The sequence below is a fragment of the Diplotaxodon limnothrissa genome, linkage group LG7 (genome assembly GCF_057381915.1).
Source record: "Diplotaxodon limnothrissa isolate DT_005_m linkage group LG7, D_limnothrissa_male_GT1.1, whole genome shotgun sequence".
In the NCBI taxonomy this organism is placed as follows: Eukaryota; Metazoa; Chordata; class Actinopteri; order Cichliformes; family Cichlidae; genus Diplotaxodon; species Diplotaxodon limnothrissa.
In genome coordinates, this window is record NC_140602.1 from 7,807,284 (window position 1) to 7,827,717 (window position 20,434).

General features: G+C 40.3%; 1 protein-coding gene across 2 annotated transcripts; it reads left to right on the forward strand.

Annotated features, from left to right (window-relative positions):
* Positions 1-1,477: 1,477 nt before the first annotated feature.
* Positions 1,478-19,704, forward strand: LOC146627691 (fatty acyl-CoA hydrolase precursor, medium chain-like). 2 transcript variants are annotated; one of them, XM_085359084.1, is made up of 25 exons: positions 1,478-1,682; positions 2,842-3,034; positions 3,111-3,252; positions 3,485-3,618; positions 5,899-6,052; positions 6,140-6,244; positions 6,372-6,470; positions 6,606-6,749; positions 6,856-6,933; positions 7,021-7,168; positions 7,282-7,431; positions 7,517-7,589; positions 7,665-7,837; positions 14,394-14,577; positions 14,654-14,795; positions 15,028-15,161; positions 17,442-17,595; positions 17,683-17,787; positions 17,915-18,013; positions 18,149-18,292; positions 18,399-18,476; positions 18,564-18,711; positions 18,825-18,974; positions 19,060-19,132; positions 19,208-19,704. In XM_085359084.1, the coding sequence occupies exons 1-25, from the start codon at positions 1,607-1,609 to the stop codon at positions 19,392-19,394; spliced, it is 3,267 nt and encodes a 1,088-aa protein (XP_085215210.1). In that variant the 5' UTR covers positions 1,478-1,606; the 3' UTR covers positions 19,395-19,704. The 2 variants fall into 2 exon arrangements, with proteins under 2 accessions (XP_085215210.1, XP_085215209.1); XM_085359083.1 differs by lacking the exons at positions 1,478-1,682; positions 2,842-3,034; positions 3,111-3,252; ... (8 more) ...; positions 7,517-7,589; positions 7,665-7,837 and adding an exon at positions 13,008-13,225 and having other exon boundaries at positions 14,385-14,577.
* Positions 19,705-20,434: the final 730 nt, after the last annotated feature.

Consider the following 20,434-nt stretch of genomic DNA (forward strand, 5'->3'; position numbering starts at 1 on the left):
TGTATAATATTGTAAAGGAAACAAAACAGGAAACAAAACATCAATCAAAAAATTGCTCTCTTTTTTACTTACATTTATTTTGGGCTACCAAAAACTGAAGAGTCCCTGCCCGAAGGGCTACCAGGGATTTTGAAATTTTGAGAGCCCTGAGATATATTTATTTTTTTAATTACTTTTGTTTCAGCAACATTAAATTTAAAAACTGTACTTTTGAGTTAAAATATATATTTATAATTTTAATAAATGACAAATTAAAAAGGCATGAACATTTTTTTTGTATCGAAAAAATATCGAACCGTGACACCAAAGTATCGAACTGAACTGAACCGTGAATTTTGTGTATCGTTGCACCCCTAATAGATATATATAAACATGTGGTCTTTTTGAGCTTTTCTTTAATTACTAAAGAAAGACACAAAGCTAAACAAAAAAAGCAAAATTAATCAATGTTTCAACACCCTATAATGATATGAAATATTTATATAAGCAGTCGTACACAAAATTGGTAGACAGCTGTTTTATGTATAATTCATTATATTGTCCATATAATGGTACACTTGTAGTAAAATAAACCTTATCACTACATATCACAAGCATATCTCTACCAAGCACAACAAGATTTATGTCATACTTTGTGCTACACTGAGCAGAGTCTTCATAACATGTAGCTATATCTCTCATGGTCAATATAAATAGAAAATCTACAAGGAATAAGATTGCAGGTATAAAGCAAGGCAAATATTGTGTAAGCTATTAAAACATCTCGTGGCATGAAATAACTAAAGTGCTTAAGCTGTACAACTGGGATACTTTAAATACAGATTATCATTAGTTGGATACATTTAATTTCAATTTTTAAAAATGAATTCTTTCGCTTTAGGAAGTATTAGGTGTGAAAATTTGTTTTTCTTATTTTGGTTAAAGTTTGAAAGATGAAAATAATGGCTAAAAAAATCAGTAAGAATGTTCTCTAAAGTTTGTTAGAGAGTTTACTCCTTTTCTCCTTCACAAAATTCAATGTTTCAATGTGGAGCTGTCACAAACGGGAGGAAATCTCTGCCAACTGACTTACTGTTAATTGATTTCGTATGATATTAATACCATTCCATGTCAGTGTTTTGGGGTAAATCTTCTGCTACCATTACAAACATTAAAGGTGAAATAGCATATCTTTGTCTTATCTCCCCTTTTGATTTCAAACCTTGACCTAAATGTACTAAGCCATCTATTACATTCTGATTAACTTGAGGAACATATGTCTGCAACCAAAGCGAGGCAAGTTTTTATTATGAAAAGTTGATCAACACAAAGGCTTTATAAAAATCCATAATTAAAATAAATCCCCCTTCATTAAAAAAAGCACTGTAGTCAAGCAGGTCTAAAACAAAGAAGGAGAAGGTGTTCTGGACACACTTCACTGTATGGTTGGACTTTAGTCCTGTGTCAAACTGAATGAATCACGTCACATCCTGTAAGAGAAACTAGCTGTTTCCCTATGTGAAAGAGAAAAGGAAAAAGCTTAACAAGAGGAAGCACTCTCTCTGTCTGTTGGCTTTTTGGCTCACATCTCTGAGAATCTGCCTGGTTTTGTAATCCAGAGTCGACCATGAAGTTCCGTGTGCAGCAGACTTTCTGCTTCTTGATGTCCGTTTTATTCCTCTGTGTTGTTGCAGACCTTCAGGGTGAGTAGGTGAAAACAGTTCTTTGCAAAATGACCTTTGTCACAACACTTAAGTTATGTGTAATTTATGCTTTTGTGTTTGTGTATCGTACAGGCAGTGCATGTTTTTATTACACGAGTCTCTCTTTGAAAAATATCTGCATAAATCTGGCAGCTGCAATCAATCATCCCTGAGTGGTATTATGGCAGTAATAATTATAATAAAAACAGAAGCAGTTCGGACCACACTGTTAATTTCATTACACTGTAGCTGTATATTAGACATGATTTAAAATAAAATGAACATAAGGTTAACTTTACGTTGCACCTGCACTTCGTTCAAAGGTGAAAGATTGGAGATAACCAGGCTAGGTGTGCTGATAGGAGAGGATTGAAGATAACTTTTCAGTAGGACAGGGTGCAAGTGTTATTAAGCAAATTTCTTTTTTGCTGACTTCATGCTGTTAAAGAATAAATGGAGTATTGCAGTGACTGTGAATAAACAGAAACAGATCTCATGCTCAACTCTGCTTTTTTACCAGGATAATTGTAGACACCACCCAACAAAGAATGTTTATGGTAAAAATAAATAAATGAATTAGCAAGTAGCCTTTTTCAAATTAATGATGACATATCACAGCTGGTTAGATTATTTAAATGTCTGGTTTAAACCAAAACATTATCATTTAGTGCTTTAGTTAGCGCCCTCACTATAAAGATGGGGATTAATTGTCCACAGCAAAAGCTAAACTTTTCCCTTGATTTCTAAAAGTATTGAATTTACTTACACAAGTGACCAGTTAATAAACTTTCTGACTTTTTTCTCTTTTGATCACCTACATGATATAGTGAACTCTGAGTTTTAGTTCTTTCACATGGTTTCATATGACTGTATCACATATAGTCTTCATAAAAATAAGGTACTGCCAGGATTCAAATATTGAATATTTTGAGGAATTTAGTTATAATTTTTAAGTGCTTTTTCTCTAAGTATTTTTAAACCATTCATCAAATTGTTGACTAGTTTTTCTTTTGATGACGTTACCAGAACCAGATATTGCATATTTTGAGAAATTTGGTATGTCTGTTATAATTTCAAAGCACGTTTGAATGGAAGATTTAATTTTTTTAATTATAAAGTTTTATGTTATGATTCTCAATGATTTCTGATATCCTGACAGCACCTGTAGTCCACACAAAGCTCGGGAGCCTGAAAGGTGAGTATGTGAGTGTGAAAGGGAAGGAGACTGGCGTCCATGCCTACCTGGGTGTCCCATTTGCCAAACCACCCCTCGGCCCTTCCTTGAGACTGGCTCCACCTCAGCCTGTAGGAGGATGGGAAGGAGTAAGAGATGCCACTAAACAGCCACCAATGTAAGAAACATGTGGTTCAACACACTTTGAGAAATGATTGGCTTTATTTGTATCATTAACATTGTCTCTCTTTAAGGTGCATTCAGTCTAAAGAAGCTGTTTTGGATATGCTTAATAAACTCGGTGCACTGCTGGCAGAAGTACCAGACATCTCTGAAGACTGTCTTTACCTCAACATATACACTCCTGCTAAAAGAGCTAATAATGCCAAGCTCCCAGTAAGAATCTTTTGCTGTAGGTTTTGACTGTTGCCTAATCACAGTCTCAATAAAGACACCATTCTTTAGAACTCAGTTGTTAATTGTATCATCTAAAATGTAAACTTGAGTGTTTTTGTTTGTTTAACATTTAAATTACTTTTTGTTATTAGTTATTAGATTAGTTATTGTAACTGACACTCCAAATGGTCCTCTAAGCTTTGAAGAAATGGTATTTTATTGTTCTGTCCAGGTCATGGTCTGGATTCATGGTGGGGGTTTTACGCTGGGATCAGCTTCAACATATGATGGCTCTGCCTTGGCTGCTTACCAGGACGTGGTTGTGGTTCTGATCCAGTATCGCTTGGGACTTCTGGGTTTTCTCAGGTAAATAAACTCCATCCATCCATAATCTCTCCAACAGGTCTGCCCTGTGGCCTCCTCCTAGTGGGAGACTGTGAGTACATATCGCCTCACCCAGGTGTCCAGGAGGCATCCTAATCAGATGTCTGAACCCCCTTAACTCAAACTCCTTTAGATGTGGAGCGGCTCTACTCTGAGCCCCTCCCGAATGGCCAAACTCCTCACCCCATCTCTAAGAGAGAGTCCAGTCACCCTTGGGAGAAAGCTCATTGCCACAGCACCAATCTGTCCATAAAAATTATGAACAGAATCTGTAATAAATGCAGCCCTGGTGGAGTCCAGTACACATGAGGAACAATTCCGATTTATTGCCGGCATTGCAAACCAAGCGCTTGCAACAGTTGTAGAAGGACAGAATGAATAAAAACAACGGGACTGATACCCCATACTCCTGAAGCATCTCACACAAGATCTACTCTTACAGACACAATCAAATGCCTTCTCCAAGTCCACACAACAAATGTAGGCTGGTTGGGTGAACTCCCATACACCCCACCATATCCTTGAGATGATAAAGAGCTGTGTTGCGCACCCAGGAGGAAAACCACATTGTTTCTCCTGTACTAGAGGTTTGACTAACTCACAGACTCCTCTTTCCAGCAGCCTGGCATAGGATTTTCTGTGGAGGCTGAGGAGTGCGATTCCCATATAATTGAGCACACCCTCTTATCCCCCTTCTTGAAGATGGGAAGCACAACCCAGGTCTGCCAATTCAGAGGTACAGCCCCAGATCTCAACGCAACACTGTAGAGGCATCTCAACCAAGATAGCCCTACAACATCGGAACTCAGGGTGAACCTCATCCACCCCAGGGGCCCTACCACCAAGGAGTTGTTTAACTGCTTCAGTAACCTCGCTCCTGGTTATAAGATAAGATAAGATAAGATAACCTTTATTAGTCCCACACGTGGGAAATTTGTTTTGTCACAGCAGGAAGTGGACAGTGCAAAAGTTATGAGGCAAAAATTAGAATACAATAAGAATAAATACAGTACACAACTGTACAGAATAGAATAAAATAAAATACTATATACAGTAGAATAAAATAAAATAAATATACAATAAGATAAAAATAGAATACAAATACAAATACTATATACAACTGAGTAAAAATACAACGATGACAGAAAGGATTATTGCACTTAGTATTACTGCATATGTATGGATGTGTGTGCTTGATCAGTTAAAGTCTTTATTATGGAGTCTGACAGCAGTGGGGAGGAAAGACCTGCGAAATCTCTCCGTCCCACACCGTGGGTGCCGCAGTCTCCCACTGAAGGAGCTGCTCAGTGCTGTCACAGTCTGCTGCATGGGGTGGGAGATGTTGTCCATCAGGGATGACAGCTTAGCCGCCGTTCTCCTGTCACTCACCACCTCCACTGGGTCCAGAGGGCATCCTAGAACAGAGCTGGCCCTTCGGATCACCCTGTTCAGTCTCTTCCTGTCCCCAGCAGAGATGCTGCCGCCCCAGCAGACCACGCCATAAAAGATAGCAGAAGCCACAACAGAGTCATAGAATTTCTTCAGGAGTGGGCCCTCCACTGCATGAGTATCTTCAGTCGAAGTCAGCAACACTCCACCCACACTATACACAGTGTTGGTAAAGCTCCTGTCCAGGATACTGGTTCCAGAGCCCAAGATATGCATTGAGGTGAGCCTGACTTTATCTGTCTGGTACCTCTCAATCTCACACAATATCTCAGGCTCCTTCCCCAATACAGGCGACGTTTCATGTCTCCATCGCCAGCCTCAGTAGACAGGCATTGGTCTGCCAGTGTCTCCACCCTTGGCCACCACTGGCACACATTGCACCCGACCCCTACAGTGCCTCCAATCTCCCTTGTTCAGGCCGCCCCAAGCTGACCCCATGTGCTGAGGCCCAGCCCCCAGGTTCCCACCATCAGGTGCCATCCCCAAACCTGGCTCCAGGGTGGGGCCCCAGTAACCCACTCCCAGGCAGGGTAAACTGTTGGCTCACAGTGTATAAACATAGCTTAATAATTTTTTTTACTCCCTTACCCTGTCAGTCAGGTTCAACAAATATGTGGAAGTGGGATATGCTACTATTCCCCAAATGGACAAATGAGATCCAGTAGCGAGTTTCAGTAGTGACTTACTGGCAGGAGCTGGTAGTGCCAGCTGCTGCCAATAACCTACAATAAAAAACCTACAATAGAATTGTCTTGTGAAAAGATATTTCATTTAGGAAAAATACATTATAAAAATGGCATTTTGATCTATCAGCACTGGAGATGAGCACATTTCAGGGAACTTTGGCCTGCTGGACCAGGTTGAAGCTCTCAAGTGGATCCAGCAGCACATTCACAACTTTGGAGGAGACCCAGGATTAGTTACTATATTTGGAGAGTCTGCTGGTGGAGTGAGCGTGTCTCTTCTGGTAAGAATCTACAGTTAGAGGAACTTTATATAAACCTTTTCACTCTAGAACAAAAATTAATATTTGATGTGTTACTTGAATCACCAGCTCCTGTCACCACTGTCTGATGGGCTGTTTCATCGTGCCATTGCTGAGAGTGGCACAGCTGCAATGAATGTACTTATGGCAAATGATCCTCTACCAATGGCGCAGGTTAATTATCCATATTCATCTTTTTTGGAGGGTGTTAAAAACATTTTTGTATCACAGAATAATGAGAATATTAAAATGGATTTGTTTTGACAAATATTTGACATTCATATTATACATTTCACCTCAGGCAGTTGCAAATGCATCTGGCTGCAGTCTTGAAAGCACAAAGAAGATCAGTGACTGCATGAGAAACCTTGATATTGATACTATAGTGGGTTTTACACAGGTGAGGTAATGGGTGCAAACATGATAGAGAATGATTATTATGACTTCTACAATATTTCTTTGAAGCCTTTGATTTCTCCCTCAGCTCTGTTCATGCTATCACATCTTTCACTTTTGTACATTTTATTTTCTCAAGGATCCAAATTTGAGAATTCAAGTAAATGTTGATGGACATTTCCTGACTAAACCTGTGGATGAGCTGTTTCGTAAACATGAACTCCATGCTGTTCCATTCATGACTGGTGTCAATAATGATGAAGGTGGATGGATGCTTGCATCAGTAAGTGTCACAGGAACATGTAAATAAAAAGCTCCATGATCTCAATGTAGTTTGTTGTTGTTTTGTAATGTTGAAAAAAAAGTAATTTGGCTTGGTATTTCCTTAGTTTTTTGCTCCCCAAAACTGGACAGAAGGACTAGATCGAGAATTTCTTTTGAACATGGTTTCCTTCTTCTACCCCGACGTAAGGCAGACACCACTTGATGTTACAATATTACTGTCCCCGACCTGCTCGAGCTTCTTTGATTGATGTGTTGCTTATTTCTTTAAGCCTAAAGCAGCATTTATCAGAGATGTGATAGCTGATGAATATATCGGAAATGGTGACGACCGTGTGAAAAACAGAGATGGGTACACTGAGATGCTTGGAGATTTGTTTTTCACCATTCCAGCGATCAAAGCTGCTAATGCTCACAGAGGTAATTTAATTTGTTTAATAAAAGATTATACAAATCTGTTTAAAACCCAATACTTGATGTTTACTGTGACACACTTTCATTAACAAATATCACACACATTCGTCTAATTCCAGATGCAGGCGCTCCTGTATACCTGTATGAGTACCAACATCCTCCCAAATTCCTGCAGCAGAAAAGGCCGAGCTTTGTCGGGACTGACCATGCGGATGAAATTTTTACAGTTTTGGGATTTTGCTTCACAACTACCCATGTTAGGTTATCTGGTAAGGCTTTACAAAAACTCTACCTTAGTGCTCGATCTGTTTTGTTTTGTTGATTGAAAAATGTTTTGCAACATGATCGTTTTAGATCCGTGCCCTGAGGATGAAGAACAGTTGAGCAAGATCATGATGAGCTACTGGGGGAACTTTGCTCGCACAGGGTAGGAATTTCCAAATGTTGTAAATTTCACATTTCACACTTTTAATAACTGAATAACAAATGTATGTGTGTTTAGATCTCCTAATGGGCACAACCTTGTCCACTGGCCAAAGTATGGAGCAGAAGAAAAGTACCTGGCGATTGGTTTAAAAAAGCAGGTAACTGCTCAGCACCTGAAGAAGGAGCGCTTTGTCTTCCTGACTCAGACCGTCCCAGAGAAGATCAAACAGCATGATGAAAATGCAGAACGCAGCGAGCTGTAGAAAACTCACATCTGGTCTCTGCTCCATCAATTTTAAAGTAATTACACTAAACCAGGGGTAGGCAAATTTAGGCCTCAAGTGCTGGTGTCCTGCAGGTTTTAGATGTGTCCTTGATCCAACACAGCTGATGCAAATGGTCAAATGACCCCCTCAACATGTCTTAAAGTTCTTAGGAGGCCTGGTAATGAACTAATGGTTTGATTTAGGTGTGTTGACCCAGGGGGACTTCTAAAACCTGCAGGACACCAGCCCTTGAGGCCTGGAGTTGGCTACCGCTGGACTAAACCATAATTCCCTTATCAAAAGGTCTTGTGAGGACCATCCATATTCTAATATGATTTCTTTTTTTTCAATTAATTGAATCCAGGGTATCAGGGTATTTTAAATCTAGTACTGTGAACATACGTTTTGTAAAACATTTATAAAATAAAAAGTTTTGACAAACCAATTTTGTAGCATTTTGTTTGTTTGTGACCTGTGCTTCTTTTACCTGAAAACTTAGCACTCCATTCCCTCAAACATCCTATCAGATTAATTAGATAAAACGTTACTTTTTTGTCCAGTTATTTCAGTACCTTGCTCAAATATTTCTGCACCGCAAAAATGAAGGTGCATCAGCACAAAGACTGACAGACTCAAGAATAGTTTCTTCTCAAAAGCCACACTCAAGGTCACCTGGTCCAGCCCTAACTATATGCTTTAGCAAAAAGGAAAGTTTTAAGCCTAATCTTAAAAGTAGAGATAGTGTCTGTCTCCTGAATCCAAACTGGAAGCTGGTTCCACAGAAGAGGGGCCTGAAAGCTTTCCCTCCCATTCTACTTTTGAATACTCTAGGAACAACAAGTAGGCCTGCAGTGCGAGAGCAAAGTGCTCTAATAGGGTGATATGGTACTACAAGGTTATTAAGATAAGATGGGGCCTGATTATTTAAGACCTTGTATGTGAGGAGCAGGATTTTGAATTCTGGATTTAACAGGAAGCCAATGAAGGGAAGCCAATACAGGAGAAATATGCTCTCTCTTTCTAGTCCCTGTCAGGACTCTTGCTGCAGCATTTTGGATTAGCTGAAGGCTTTTCAGGGAGTTTTTGGGACATCCTGATAATAACGAATTACAGTAGTCCAGCCTGGAAGTAATAAATGCATGAACTAGTTTTTTAGCGTCAGTGTCTAAATGGATATCAATTTTACTAAAAGTAGCTGTAGATAATATTACATCTGTGAGATGATTATTGTTAATTTTTCCTCTAATGATTAAAATTTTAATTGTGAAGAAGTTCATGAAGTCATTACTAGTTAATGATAAAGGGATGGTTGGCTCAATAGAGCTCTGACTTTTTGTCAGCCTGGCTACAGTGCTGAAGAGAAACCTGGGGTTGTTCTTATTTTCTTCAATCAGTGATGAATAGTAAGATGTTCTGGCTTTGTGGAGGGCTTTCTTATAAAGCAACAAACTATTTCTCCAGGATAAATGATGATCTTCTAAATTTGTGACACGCCATTTCCTCTCCAGTTTACGAGTCATCTGCTTTAGGCTACGTGTTTGAGAATTATACCACAGAGTCAAGTACTTCTGATTTGAGGCCTTAGTTTTCACAGGAGCTACAGTATCCAGAGTCGTACGTAGTGAGGAGGTAAAATTATTAACAAGATATGACTCATGACTCCTTCTGTGACTGCTATAAGGCCACTGATGCTCTAAGAATGCACACACTTCAATGTTAGACTTTTTCTACGGTCTGTATATCATATCATCTTGTCATAAGTCTTTAATATTGGAGGAATTACAGCAACCGCTCGCTTTTCCTCATGTTGTGAGGAAAAGGCTCCGATCAAACTGAGGCATGATTGTGATCATGTGTTAGGGTGGGGTCTGGTATAAAAGGTCATCTGCTTTAAAGACATAAATAAAAGTGTCTTATAAAAAGATGTTTCAGTCAAAAAAATGCATTTTGATCTATCAGCACTGGAGATGAGCACATTTCAGGGAACTTTGGCCTGCTGGACCAGGTTGAAGCTCTCAAGTGGATCCAGCAGCACATTCACAACTTTGGAGGAGACCCAGGATTAGTTACTATATTTGGAGAGTCTGCTGGTGGAGTGAGCGTGTCTCTTCTGGTAAGAATCTACAGTTAGAGGAACTTTATATAAACCTTTTCACTCTAGAACAAAAATTAATATTTGATGTGTTACTTGAATCACCAGCTCCTGTCACCACTGTCTGATGGGCTGTTTCATCGTGCCATTGCTGAGAGTGGCACAGCTGCTGTGGATACAGTTGTGGCAGATAATCCTCTACCAATGGCGCAGGTTAATTATCAATATTCTTCCTTTTTAGAGTGTGTTAAAAACATTTTTGTTGCAGAATAAGGTAACTCTGGCAATGGATTTGTTTTGACAAATATTTGACATTTCTATTTTATATCTGACCTCGGGCAGTTGCAAATGCATCTGGCTGCAGCCTTGAAAGCACAAAGAAGATCAGTGACTGCATGAGAAACCATGATATTGATACTATGGTGGGTTTTACACAGGTGAGGTAATGGGTGCAAACATGATAGAGAATGATTATTATGTCTTCTACAATATTTCTTTGAAGCCTTTGATTTCTCCCTCAGCTACACTCAACAAAAATATAAACGCAACACTTTTGTTTTTGCTCCCATTCCCCATGGGATGGACGTAGAGACCTAAAATTCATTCCAGATACACAATATAACCATCCCTCCCAAACACTGGTCACAAATCAGTCCAAATGTGTGGTAGTGGGCACATCTGCTATATTGAGATAATCCATCCCACCTCACTGGTGTGCCACATCAGGATGCTGATCTGACATCATGAGTAGTGCACAGGTGTACCTCAGACTGCCCACAACAAAAGGCCACCCTGGAATGTGCAGTTTTTTTGCGCTATTGGGGGTCTGGGGACCCAGAACCGGTCAGTATCTGGTGTGACCACCATTTGCCTCATGCAGTGCAACACATCGTCGCATGGAGTCTATCAGATTGTCAATTGTGGCCTGTGGAATGTTGGTCCACTCCACTTCAATGGCTGTGCGAGGTTGTTGGATATTCGTGGGAACTGGTACACGCTGTCGTATACGCCGGTCAAGCACATCCCGAACATGCTCAATGGGTGACATGTCCGGTGAGTATGCTGGCCATGCAAGAACTGGGACATTCTCAGCTGCCATCTGCCCTGAACAATGTGAACCATGATTCATCCGTGAAGCGCACACCTCTCCAACGTGCCAGACGCCATCGAATGTGAGCATTTGCCCACACAAGTCTGTTACGGCGACGAGCTGGAGTCAGGTCAAGACCCCGATGAGGACGACGGGCATGCAGTTGAGCGTCCCAGAGACGGTTTCTGACAGTTTGTGCAGAAATTGTTTGGTTGTGCAAACCAATTGTTCCAGCAGCTGTCTGGGTGGCTGGTCTCAGACGATCTTGGAGGTGAACCTGCTGGATGTGGAGGTCCTGGGCTGGCGTGGTTACACGAGGTCTGCGGTTGTGAGGCCGGTTGGATGTGCCGCCATATTCTCTGAAACGCCTGTGGAGACGGCTTATGGTTGAGAAATGAACATTCAATGCACGGGCGACAGATCTGGTTGACATTCCTGCTGTCAGCATGCCAATTGCACGCTCCCTCATTGCTTGTGGCATCTGTGGCATTTTGCTGTGAGACAAAACTGCACATTCCAGGGTGGCCTTTTGTTGTGGGCAGTCTAAGGTACACCTGTGCACTACTCATGATGTCAGATCAGCATCCTGATGTGGCACACCTGTGAGGTGGGATGGATTATCTCAATATAGCAGATGTGCCCACTACCACACATTTGGACTGATTTGTGACCACTGTTTGGGAGGGATGGTTATATTGTGTATCTGGAATGAATTTTAGGTCTCTACGTCCATCCCATGGGGAATGGGAGCAGTAACAAAGGTGTTGCATTTATATTTTTGTTGAGTGTAGTAATACACCAAATAAGTTAAGGCCTCAGGCCGGACACATTCCTAGATTATATGTATTATATGTACTGTAAGCATCCATTGCAGTTATCCTTCTATGTTCTAGTTTCCCTCAGCATGTATCACCTGGACAGTCACGCCAGTGAAGCTTAAGACCCTTAATGAACCGAACATCAACTCAAAATAAGCACAGATATGCAATGTGTATAAAATACTTCTAACCGTACTTGTAATAAAAGTTAACATAATGGAAGGATCCTCAAATGGACATCTTCAATAAACAACTGTAATGCAGTATCAATACTGTGAGAAATATTATTAGATGAAATAATGCTGTAAAGAATGTTATTAATGCAATTATAATGATGCAGATTATATGGCAGCAATAAAAGAATTTCTGTATCTCCACAAAATAGAAAATCTACAAGGAATAAGATTGCAGGTATAAAGCAAGGCAAATATTGTGTAAGCTATTAAAACATCTCGTGGCATGAAATAACTAAAGTGCTTAAGCTGTACAACTGGAATACTTTAAATACAGATTATCATTAGTTGGATACATTTAATTTCAATTTTTAAAAATGAATTCTTTCGCTTTAGGAAGTATTAGGTGTGAAAATTTGTTTTTCTTATTTTGGTTAAAGTTTGAAAGATGAAAATAATGGCTAAAAAAATCAGTAAGAATGTTCTCTAAAGTTTGTTAGAGAGTTTACTCCTTTTCTCCTTCACAAAATTCAATGTTTCAATGTGGAGCTGTCACAAACGGGAGGAAATCTCTGCCAACTGACTTACTGTTAATTGATTTCGTATGATATTAATACCATTCCATGTCAGTGTTTTGGGGTAAATCTTCTGCTACCATTACAAACATTAAAGGTGAAATAGCATATCTTTGTCTTATCTCCCCTTTTGATTTCAAACCTTGACCTAAATGTACTAAGCCATCTATTACATTCTGATTAACTTGAGGAACATATGTCTGCAACCAAAGCGAGGCAAGTTTTTATTATGAAAAGTTGATCAACACAAAGGCTTTATAAAAATCCATAATTAAAATAAATCCCCCTTCATTAAAAAAAGCACTGTAGTCAAGCAGGTCTAAAACAAAGAAGGAGAAGGTGTTCTGGACACACTTCACTGTATGGTTGGACTTTAGTCCTGTGTCAAACTGAATGAATCACGTCACATCCTGTAAGAGAAACTAGCTGTTTCCCTATGTGAAAGAGAAAAGGAAAAAGCTTAACAAGAGGAAGCACTCTCTCTGTCTGTTGGCTTTTTGGCTCACATCTCTGAGAATCTGCCTGGTTTTGTAATCCAGAGTCGACCATGAAGTTCCGTGTGCAGCAGACTTTCTGCTTCTTGATGTCCGTTTTATTCCTCTGTGTTGTTGCAGACCTTCAGGGTGAGTAGGTGAAAACAGTTCTTTGCAAAATGACCTTTGTCACAACACTTAAGTTATGTGTAATTTATGCTTTTGTGTTTGTGTATCGTACAGGCAGTGCATGTTTTTATTACACGAGTCTCTCTTTGAAAAATATCTGCATAAATCTGGCAGCTGCAATCAATCATCCCTGAGTGGTATTATGGCAGTAATAATTATAATAAAAACAGAAGCAGTTCGGACCACACTGTTAATTTCATTACACTGTAGCTGTATATTAGACATGATTTAAAATAAAATGAACATAAGGTTAACTTTACGTTGCACCTGCACTTCGTTCAAAGGTGAAAGATTGGAGATAACCAGGCTAGGTGTGCTGATAGGAGAGGATTGAAGATAACTTTTCAGTAGGACAGGGTGCAAGTGTTATTAAGCAAATTTCTTTTTTGCTGACTTCATGCTGTTAAAGAATAAATGGAGTATTGCAGTGACTGTGAATAAACAGAAACAGATCTCATGCTCAACTCTGCTTTTTTACCAGGATAATTGTAGACACCACCCAACAAAGAATGCTTATGGTAAAAATAAATAAATGAATTAGCAAGTAGCCTTTTTCAAATTAATGATGACATATCACAGCTGGTTAGATTATTTAAATGTCTGGTTTAAACCAAAACATTATCATTTAGTGCTTTAGTTAGCGCCCTCACTATAAAGATGGGGATTAATTGTCCACAGCAAAAGCTAAACTTTTCCCTTGATTTCTAAAAGTATTGACTTTACTTACACAAGTGACCAGTTAATAAACTTTCTGACTTTTTTCTCTTTTGATCACCTACATGATATAGTGAACTCTGAGTTTTAGTTCTTTCACATGGCTTCATATGACTGTATCACATATAGTCTTCATAAAAATAAGGTACTGCCAGGATTCAAATATTGAATATTTTGAGGAATTTAGTTATAATTTTTAAGTGCTTTTTCTCTAAGTATTTTTAAACCATTCATCAAATTGTTGACTAGTTTTTCTTTTGATGACGTTACCAGAACCAGATATTGCATATTTTGAGAAATTTGGTATGTCTGTTATAATTTCAAAGCACGTTTGAATGGAAGATTTAATTTTTTTAATTATAAAGTTTTATGTTATGATTCTCACTGATTTCTAATATCCTGACAGCACCTGTAGTCCGCACAAAGCTCGGGAGCCTGAAAGGTGAGTATGTGAGTGTGAAAGGGAAGGAGACTGGCGTCCATGCCTACCTGGGTGTCCCATTTGCCAAACCACCCCTCGGCCCTTCCTTGAGACTGGCTCCACCTCAGCCTGTAGGAGGATGGGAAGGAGTAAGAGATGCCACTAAACAGCCACCAATGTAAGAAACATGTGGTTCAACACACTTTGAGAAATGATTGGCTTTATTTGTATCATTAACATTGTCTCTCTTTAAGGTGCATTCAGTCTAAAGAAGCTGTTTTGGATATGCTTAATAAACTCGGTGCACTGCTGGCAGAAGTACCAGACATCTCTGAAGACTGTCTTTACCTCAACATATACACTCCTGCTAAAAGAGCTAATAATGCCAAGCTCCCAGTAAGAATCTTTTGCTGTAGGTTTTGACTGTTGCCTAATCACAGTCTCAATAAAGACACCATTCTTTAGAACTCAGTTGTTAATTGTATCATCTAAAATGTAAACTTGAGTGTTTTTGTTTGTTTAACATTTAAATTACTTTTTGTTATTAGTTATTAGATTAGTTATTGTAACTGACACTCCAAATGGTCCTCTAAGCTTTGAAGAAATGGTATTTTATTGTTCTGTCCAGGTCATGGTCTGGATTCATGGTGGGGGTTTTACGCTGGGATCAGCTTCAACATATGATGGCTCTGCCTTGGCTGCTTACCAGGACGTGGTTGTGGTTCTGATCCAGTATCGCTTGGGACTTCTGGGTTTTCTCAGGTAAATAAACTCCATCCATCCATAATCTCTCCAACAGGTCTGCCCTGTGGCCTCCTCCTAGTGGGAGACTGTGAGTACATATCGCCTCACCCAGGTGTCCAGGAGGCATCCTAATCAGATGTCTGAACCCCCTTAACTCAAACTCCTTTAGATGTGGAGCGGCTCTACTCTGAGCCCCTCCCGAATGGCCAAACTCCTCACCCCATCTCTAAGAGAGAGTCCAGTCACCCTTGGGAGAAAGCTCATTGCCACAGCACCAATCTGTCCATAAAAATTATGAACAGAATCTGTAATAAATGCAGCCCTGGTGGAGTCCAGTACACATGAGGAACAATTCCGATTTATTGCCGGCATTGCAAACCAAGCGCTTGCAACAGTTGTAGAAGGACAGAATGAATAAAAACAACGGGACTGATACCCCATACTCCTGAAGCATCTCACACAAGATCTACTCTTACAGACACAATCAAATGCCTTCTCCAAGTCCACACAACAAATGTAGGCTGGTTGGGTGAACTCCCATACACCCCACCATATCCTTGAGATGATAAAGAGCTGTGTTGCGCACCCAGGAGGAAAACCACATTGTTTCTCCTGTACTAGAGGTTTGACTAACTCACAGACTCCTCTTTCCAGCAGCCTGGCATAGGATTTTCTGTGGAGGCTGAGGAGTGCGATTCCCATATAATTGAGCACACCCTCTTATCCCCCTTCTTGAAGATGGGAAGCACAACCCAGGTCTGCCAATTCAGAGGTACAGCCCCAGATCTCAACGCAACACTGTAGAGGCATCTCAACCAAGATAGCCCTACAACATCGGAACTCAGGGTGAACCTCATCCACCCCAGGGGCCCTACCACCAAGGAGTTGTTTAACTGCTTCAGTAACCTCGCTCCTGGTTATAAGATAAGATAAGATAAGATAACCTTTATTAGTCCCACACGTGGGAAATTTGTTTTGTCACAGCAGGAAGTGGACAGTGCAAAAGTTATGAGGCAAAAATTAGAATACAATAAGAATAAATACAGTACACAACTGTACAGAATAGAATAAAATAAAATACTATATACAGTAGAATAAAATAAAATAAATATACAATAAGATAAAAATAGAATACAAATACAAATACTATATACAACTGAGTAAAAATACAACGATGACAGAAAGGATTATTGCACTTAGTATTACTGCATATGTATGGATGTGTGTGCTTGATCAGTTAAAGTCTTTATTATGGAGTCTGACAGCAGTGGGGAGGAAAGACCTGCGAAATCTCTCCGTCCCACACCGTGGGTGCCGCAGTCTCCCACTGAAGGAGCTGCTCAGTGCTGTCACAGTCTGCTGCATGGGGTGGGAGATGTTGTCCATCAGGGATGACAGCTTAGCCGCCGTTCTCCTGTCACTCACCACCTCCACTGGGTCCAGAGGGCATCCTAGAACAGAGCTGGCCCTTCGGATCACCCTGTTCAGTCTCTTCCTGTCCCCAGCAGAGATGCTGCCGCCCCAGCAGACCACGCCATAAAAGATAGCAGAAGCCACAACAGAGTCATAGAATTTCTTCAGGAGTGGGCCCTCCACTGCATGAGTATCTTCAGTCGAAGTCAGCAACACTCCACCCACACTATACACAGTGTTGGTAAAGCTCCTGTCCAGGATACTGGTTCCAGAGCCCAAGATATGCATTGAGGTGAGCCTGACTTTATCTGTCTGGTACCTCTCAATCTCACACAATATCTCAGGCTCCTTCCCCAATACAGGCGACGTTTCATGTCTCCATCGCCAGCCTCAGTAGACAGGCATTGGTCTGCCAGTGTCTCCACCCTTGGCCACCACTGGCACACATTGCACCCGACCCCTACAGTGCCTCCAATCTCCCTTGTTCAGGCCGCCCCAAGCTGACCCCATGTGCTGAGGCCCAGCCCCCAGGTTCCCACCATCAGGTGCCATCCCCAAACCTGGCTCCAGGGTGGGGCCCCAGTAACCCACTCCCAGGCAGGGTAAACTGTTGGCTCACAGTGTATAAACATAGCTTAATAATTTTTTTTACTCCCTTACCCTGTCAGTCAGGTTCAACAAATATGTGGAAGTGGGATATGCTACTATTCCCCAAATGGACAAATGAGATCCAGTAGCGAGTTTCAGTAGTGACTTACTGGCAGGAGCTGGTAGTGCCAGCTGCTGCCAATAACCTACAATAAAAAACCTACAATAGAATTGTCTTGTGAAAAGATATTTCATTTAGGAAAAATACATTATAAAAATGGCATTTTGATCTATCAGCACTGGAGATGAGCACATTTCAGGGAACTTTGGCCTGCTGGACCAGGTTGAAGCTCTCAAGTGGATCCAGCAGCACATTCACAACTTTGGAGGAGACCCAGGATTAGTTACTATATTTGGAGAGTCTGCTGGTGGAGTGAGCGTGTCTCTTCTGGTAAGAATCTACAGTTAGAGGAACTTTATATAAACCTTTTCACTCTAGAACAAAAATTAATATTTGATGTGTTACTTGAATCACCAGCTCCTGTCACCACTGTCTGATGGGCTGTTTCACCGTGCTATTGCTGAGAGTGGCACAGCTGCAATGAATGTACTTATGGCAAATGATCCTCTACCAATGGCGCAGGTTAATTATCCATATTCATCTTTTTTGGAGGGTGTTAAAAACATTTTTGTATCACAGAATAATGAGAATATTAAAATGGATTTGTTTTGACAAATATTTGACATTCATATTATACATTTCACCTCAGGCAGTTGCAAATGCATCTGGCTGCAGTCTTGAAAGCACAAAGAAGATCAGTGACTGCATGAGAAACCTTGATATTGATACTATAGTGGGTTTTACACAGGTGAGGTAATGGGTGCAAACATGATAGAGAATGATTATTATGACTTCTACAATATTTCTTTGAAGCCTTTGATTTCTCCCTCAGCTCTGTTCATGCTATCACATCTTTCACTTTTGTACATTTTATTTTCTCAAGGATCCAAATTTGAGAATTCAAGTAAATGTTGATGGACATTTCCTGACTAAACCTGTGGATGAGCTGTTTCGTAAACATGAACTCCATGCTGTTCCATTCATGACTGGTGTCAATAATGATGAAGGTGGATGGATGCTTGCATCAGTAAGTGTCACAGGAACATGTAAATAAAAAGCTCCATGATCTCAATGTAGTTTGTTGTTGTTTTGTAATGTTGAAAAAAAAGTAATTTGGCTTGGTATTTCCTTAGTTTTTTGCTCCCCAAAACTGGACAGAAGGACTAGATCGAGAATTTCTTTTGAACATGGTTTCCTTCTTCTACCCCGACGTAAGGCAGACACCACTTGATGTTACAATATTACTGTCCCCGACCTGCTCGAGCTTCTTTGATTGATGTGTTGCTTATTTCTTTAAGCCTAAAGCAGCATTTATCAGAGATGTGATAGCTGATGAATATATCGGAAATGGTGACGACCGTGTGAAAAACAGAGATGGGTACACTGAGATGCTTGGAGATTTGTTTTTCACCATTCCAGCGATCAAAGCTGCTAATGCTCACAGAGGTAATTTAATTTGTTTAATAAAAGATTATACAAATCTGTTTAAAACCCAATACTTGATGTTTACTGTGACACACTTTCATTAACAAATATCACACACATTCGTCTAATTCCAGATGCAGGCGCTCCTGTATACCTGTATGAGTACCAACATCCTCCCAAATTCCTGCAGCAGAAAAGGCCGAGCTTTGTCGGGACTGACCATGCGGATGAAATTTTTACAGTTTTGGGATTTTGCTTCACAACTACCCATGTTAGGTTATCTGGTAAGGCTTTACAAAAACTCTACCTTAGTGCTCGATCTGTTTTGTTTTGTTGATTGAAAAATGTTTTGCAACATGATCGTTTTAGATCCGTGCCCTGAGGATGAAGAACAGTTGAGCAAGATCATGATGAGCTACTGGGGGAACTTTGCTCGCACAGGGTAGGAATTTCCAAATGTTGTAAATTTCACATTTCACACTTTTAATAACTGAATAACAAATGTATGTGTGTTTAGATCTCCTAATGGGCACAACCTTGTCCACTGGCCAAAGTATGGAGCAGAAGAAAAGTACCTGGCGATTGGTTTAAAAAAGCAGGTAACTGCTCAGCACCTGAAGAAGGAGCGCTTTGTCTTCCTGACTCAGACCGTCCCAGAGAAGATCAAACAGCATGATGAAAATGCAGAACGCAGCGAGCTGTAGAAAACTCACATCTGGTCTCTGCTCCATCAATTTTAAAGTAATTACACTAAACCAGGGGTAGGCAAATTTAGGCCTCAAGTGCTGGTGTCCTGCAGGTTTTAGATGTGTCCTTGATCCAACACAGCTGATGCAAATGGTCAAATGACCCCCTCAACATGTCTTAAAGTTCTTAGGAGGCCTGGTAATGAACTAATGGTTTGATTTAGGTGTGTTGACCCAGGGGGACTTCTAAAACCTGCAGGACACCAGCCCTTGAGGCCTGGAGTTGGCTACCGCTGGACTAAACCATAATTCCCTTATCAAAAGGTCTTGTGAGGACCATCCATATTGTAATATGATTTCTTTTTTTTCAATTAATTGAATCCAGGGTATCAGGGTATTTTAAATCTAGTACTGTGAACATACGTTTTGTAAAACATTTATAAAATAAAAAGTTTTGACAAACCAATTTTGTAGCATTTTGTTTGTTTGTGACCTGTGCTTCTTTTACCTGAAAACTTAGCACTCCATTCCCTCAAACATCCTATCAGATTAATTAGATAAAACGTTACTTTTTTGTCCAGTTATTTCAGTACCTTGCTCAAATATTTCTGCACCGCAAAAATGAAGGTGCATCAGCACAAAGACTGACAGACTCAAGAATAGTTTCTTCTCAAAAGCCACACTCAAGGTCACCTGGTCCAGCCCTAACTATATGCTTTAGCAAAAAGGAAAGTTTTAAGCCTAATCTTAAAAGTAGAGATAGTGTCTGTCTCCTGAATCCAAACTGGAAGCTGGTTCCACAGAAGAGGGGCCTGAAAGCTTTCCCTCCCATTCTACTTTTGAATACTCTAGGAACAACAAGTAGGCCTGCAGTGCGAGAGCAAAGTGCTCTAATAGGGTGATATGGTACTACAAGGTTATTAAGATAAGATGGGGCCTGATTATTTAAGACCTTGTATGTGAGGAGCAGGATTTTGAATTCTGGATTTAACAGGAAGCCAATGAAGGGAAGCCAATACAGGAGAAATATGCTCTCTCTTTCTAGTCCCTGTCAGGAC

Coding starts and splice junctions, on each gene's coding strand:
- LOC146627691 (XM_085359084.1), top strand. CDS start 1,607: ATGAAGTTCCGTGTGCAGCAGACTTTCTGCTTCTTGATGTCCGTTTTA. Junction 6,053..6,139: donor GAGTGAGCGTGTCTCTTCTG/GTAAGAATCTAC, acceptor TTGAATCACCAG/CTCCTGTCACCACTGTCTGA. Junction 14,578..14,653: donor GCCACTAAACAGCCACCAAT/GTAAGAAACATG, acceptor TCTCTCTTTAAG/GTGCATTCAGTCTAAAGAAG.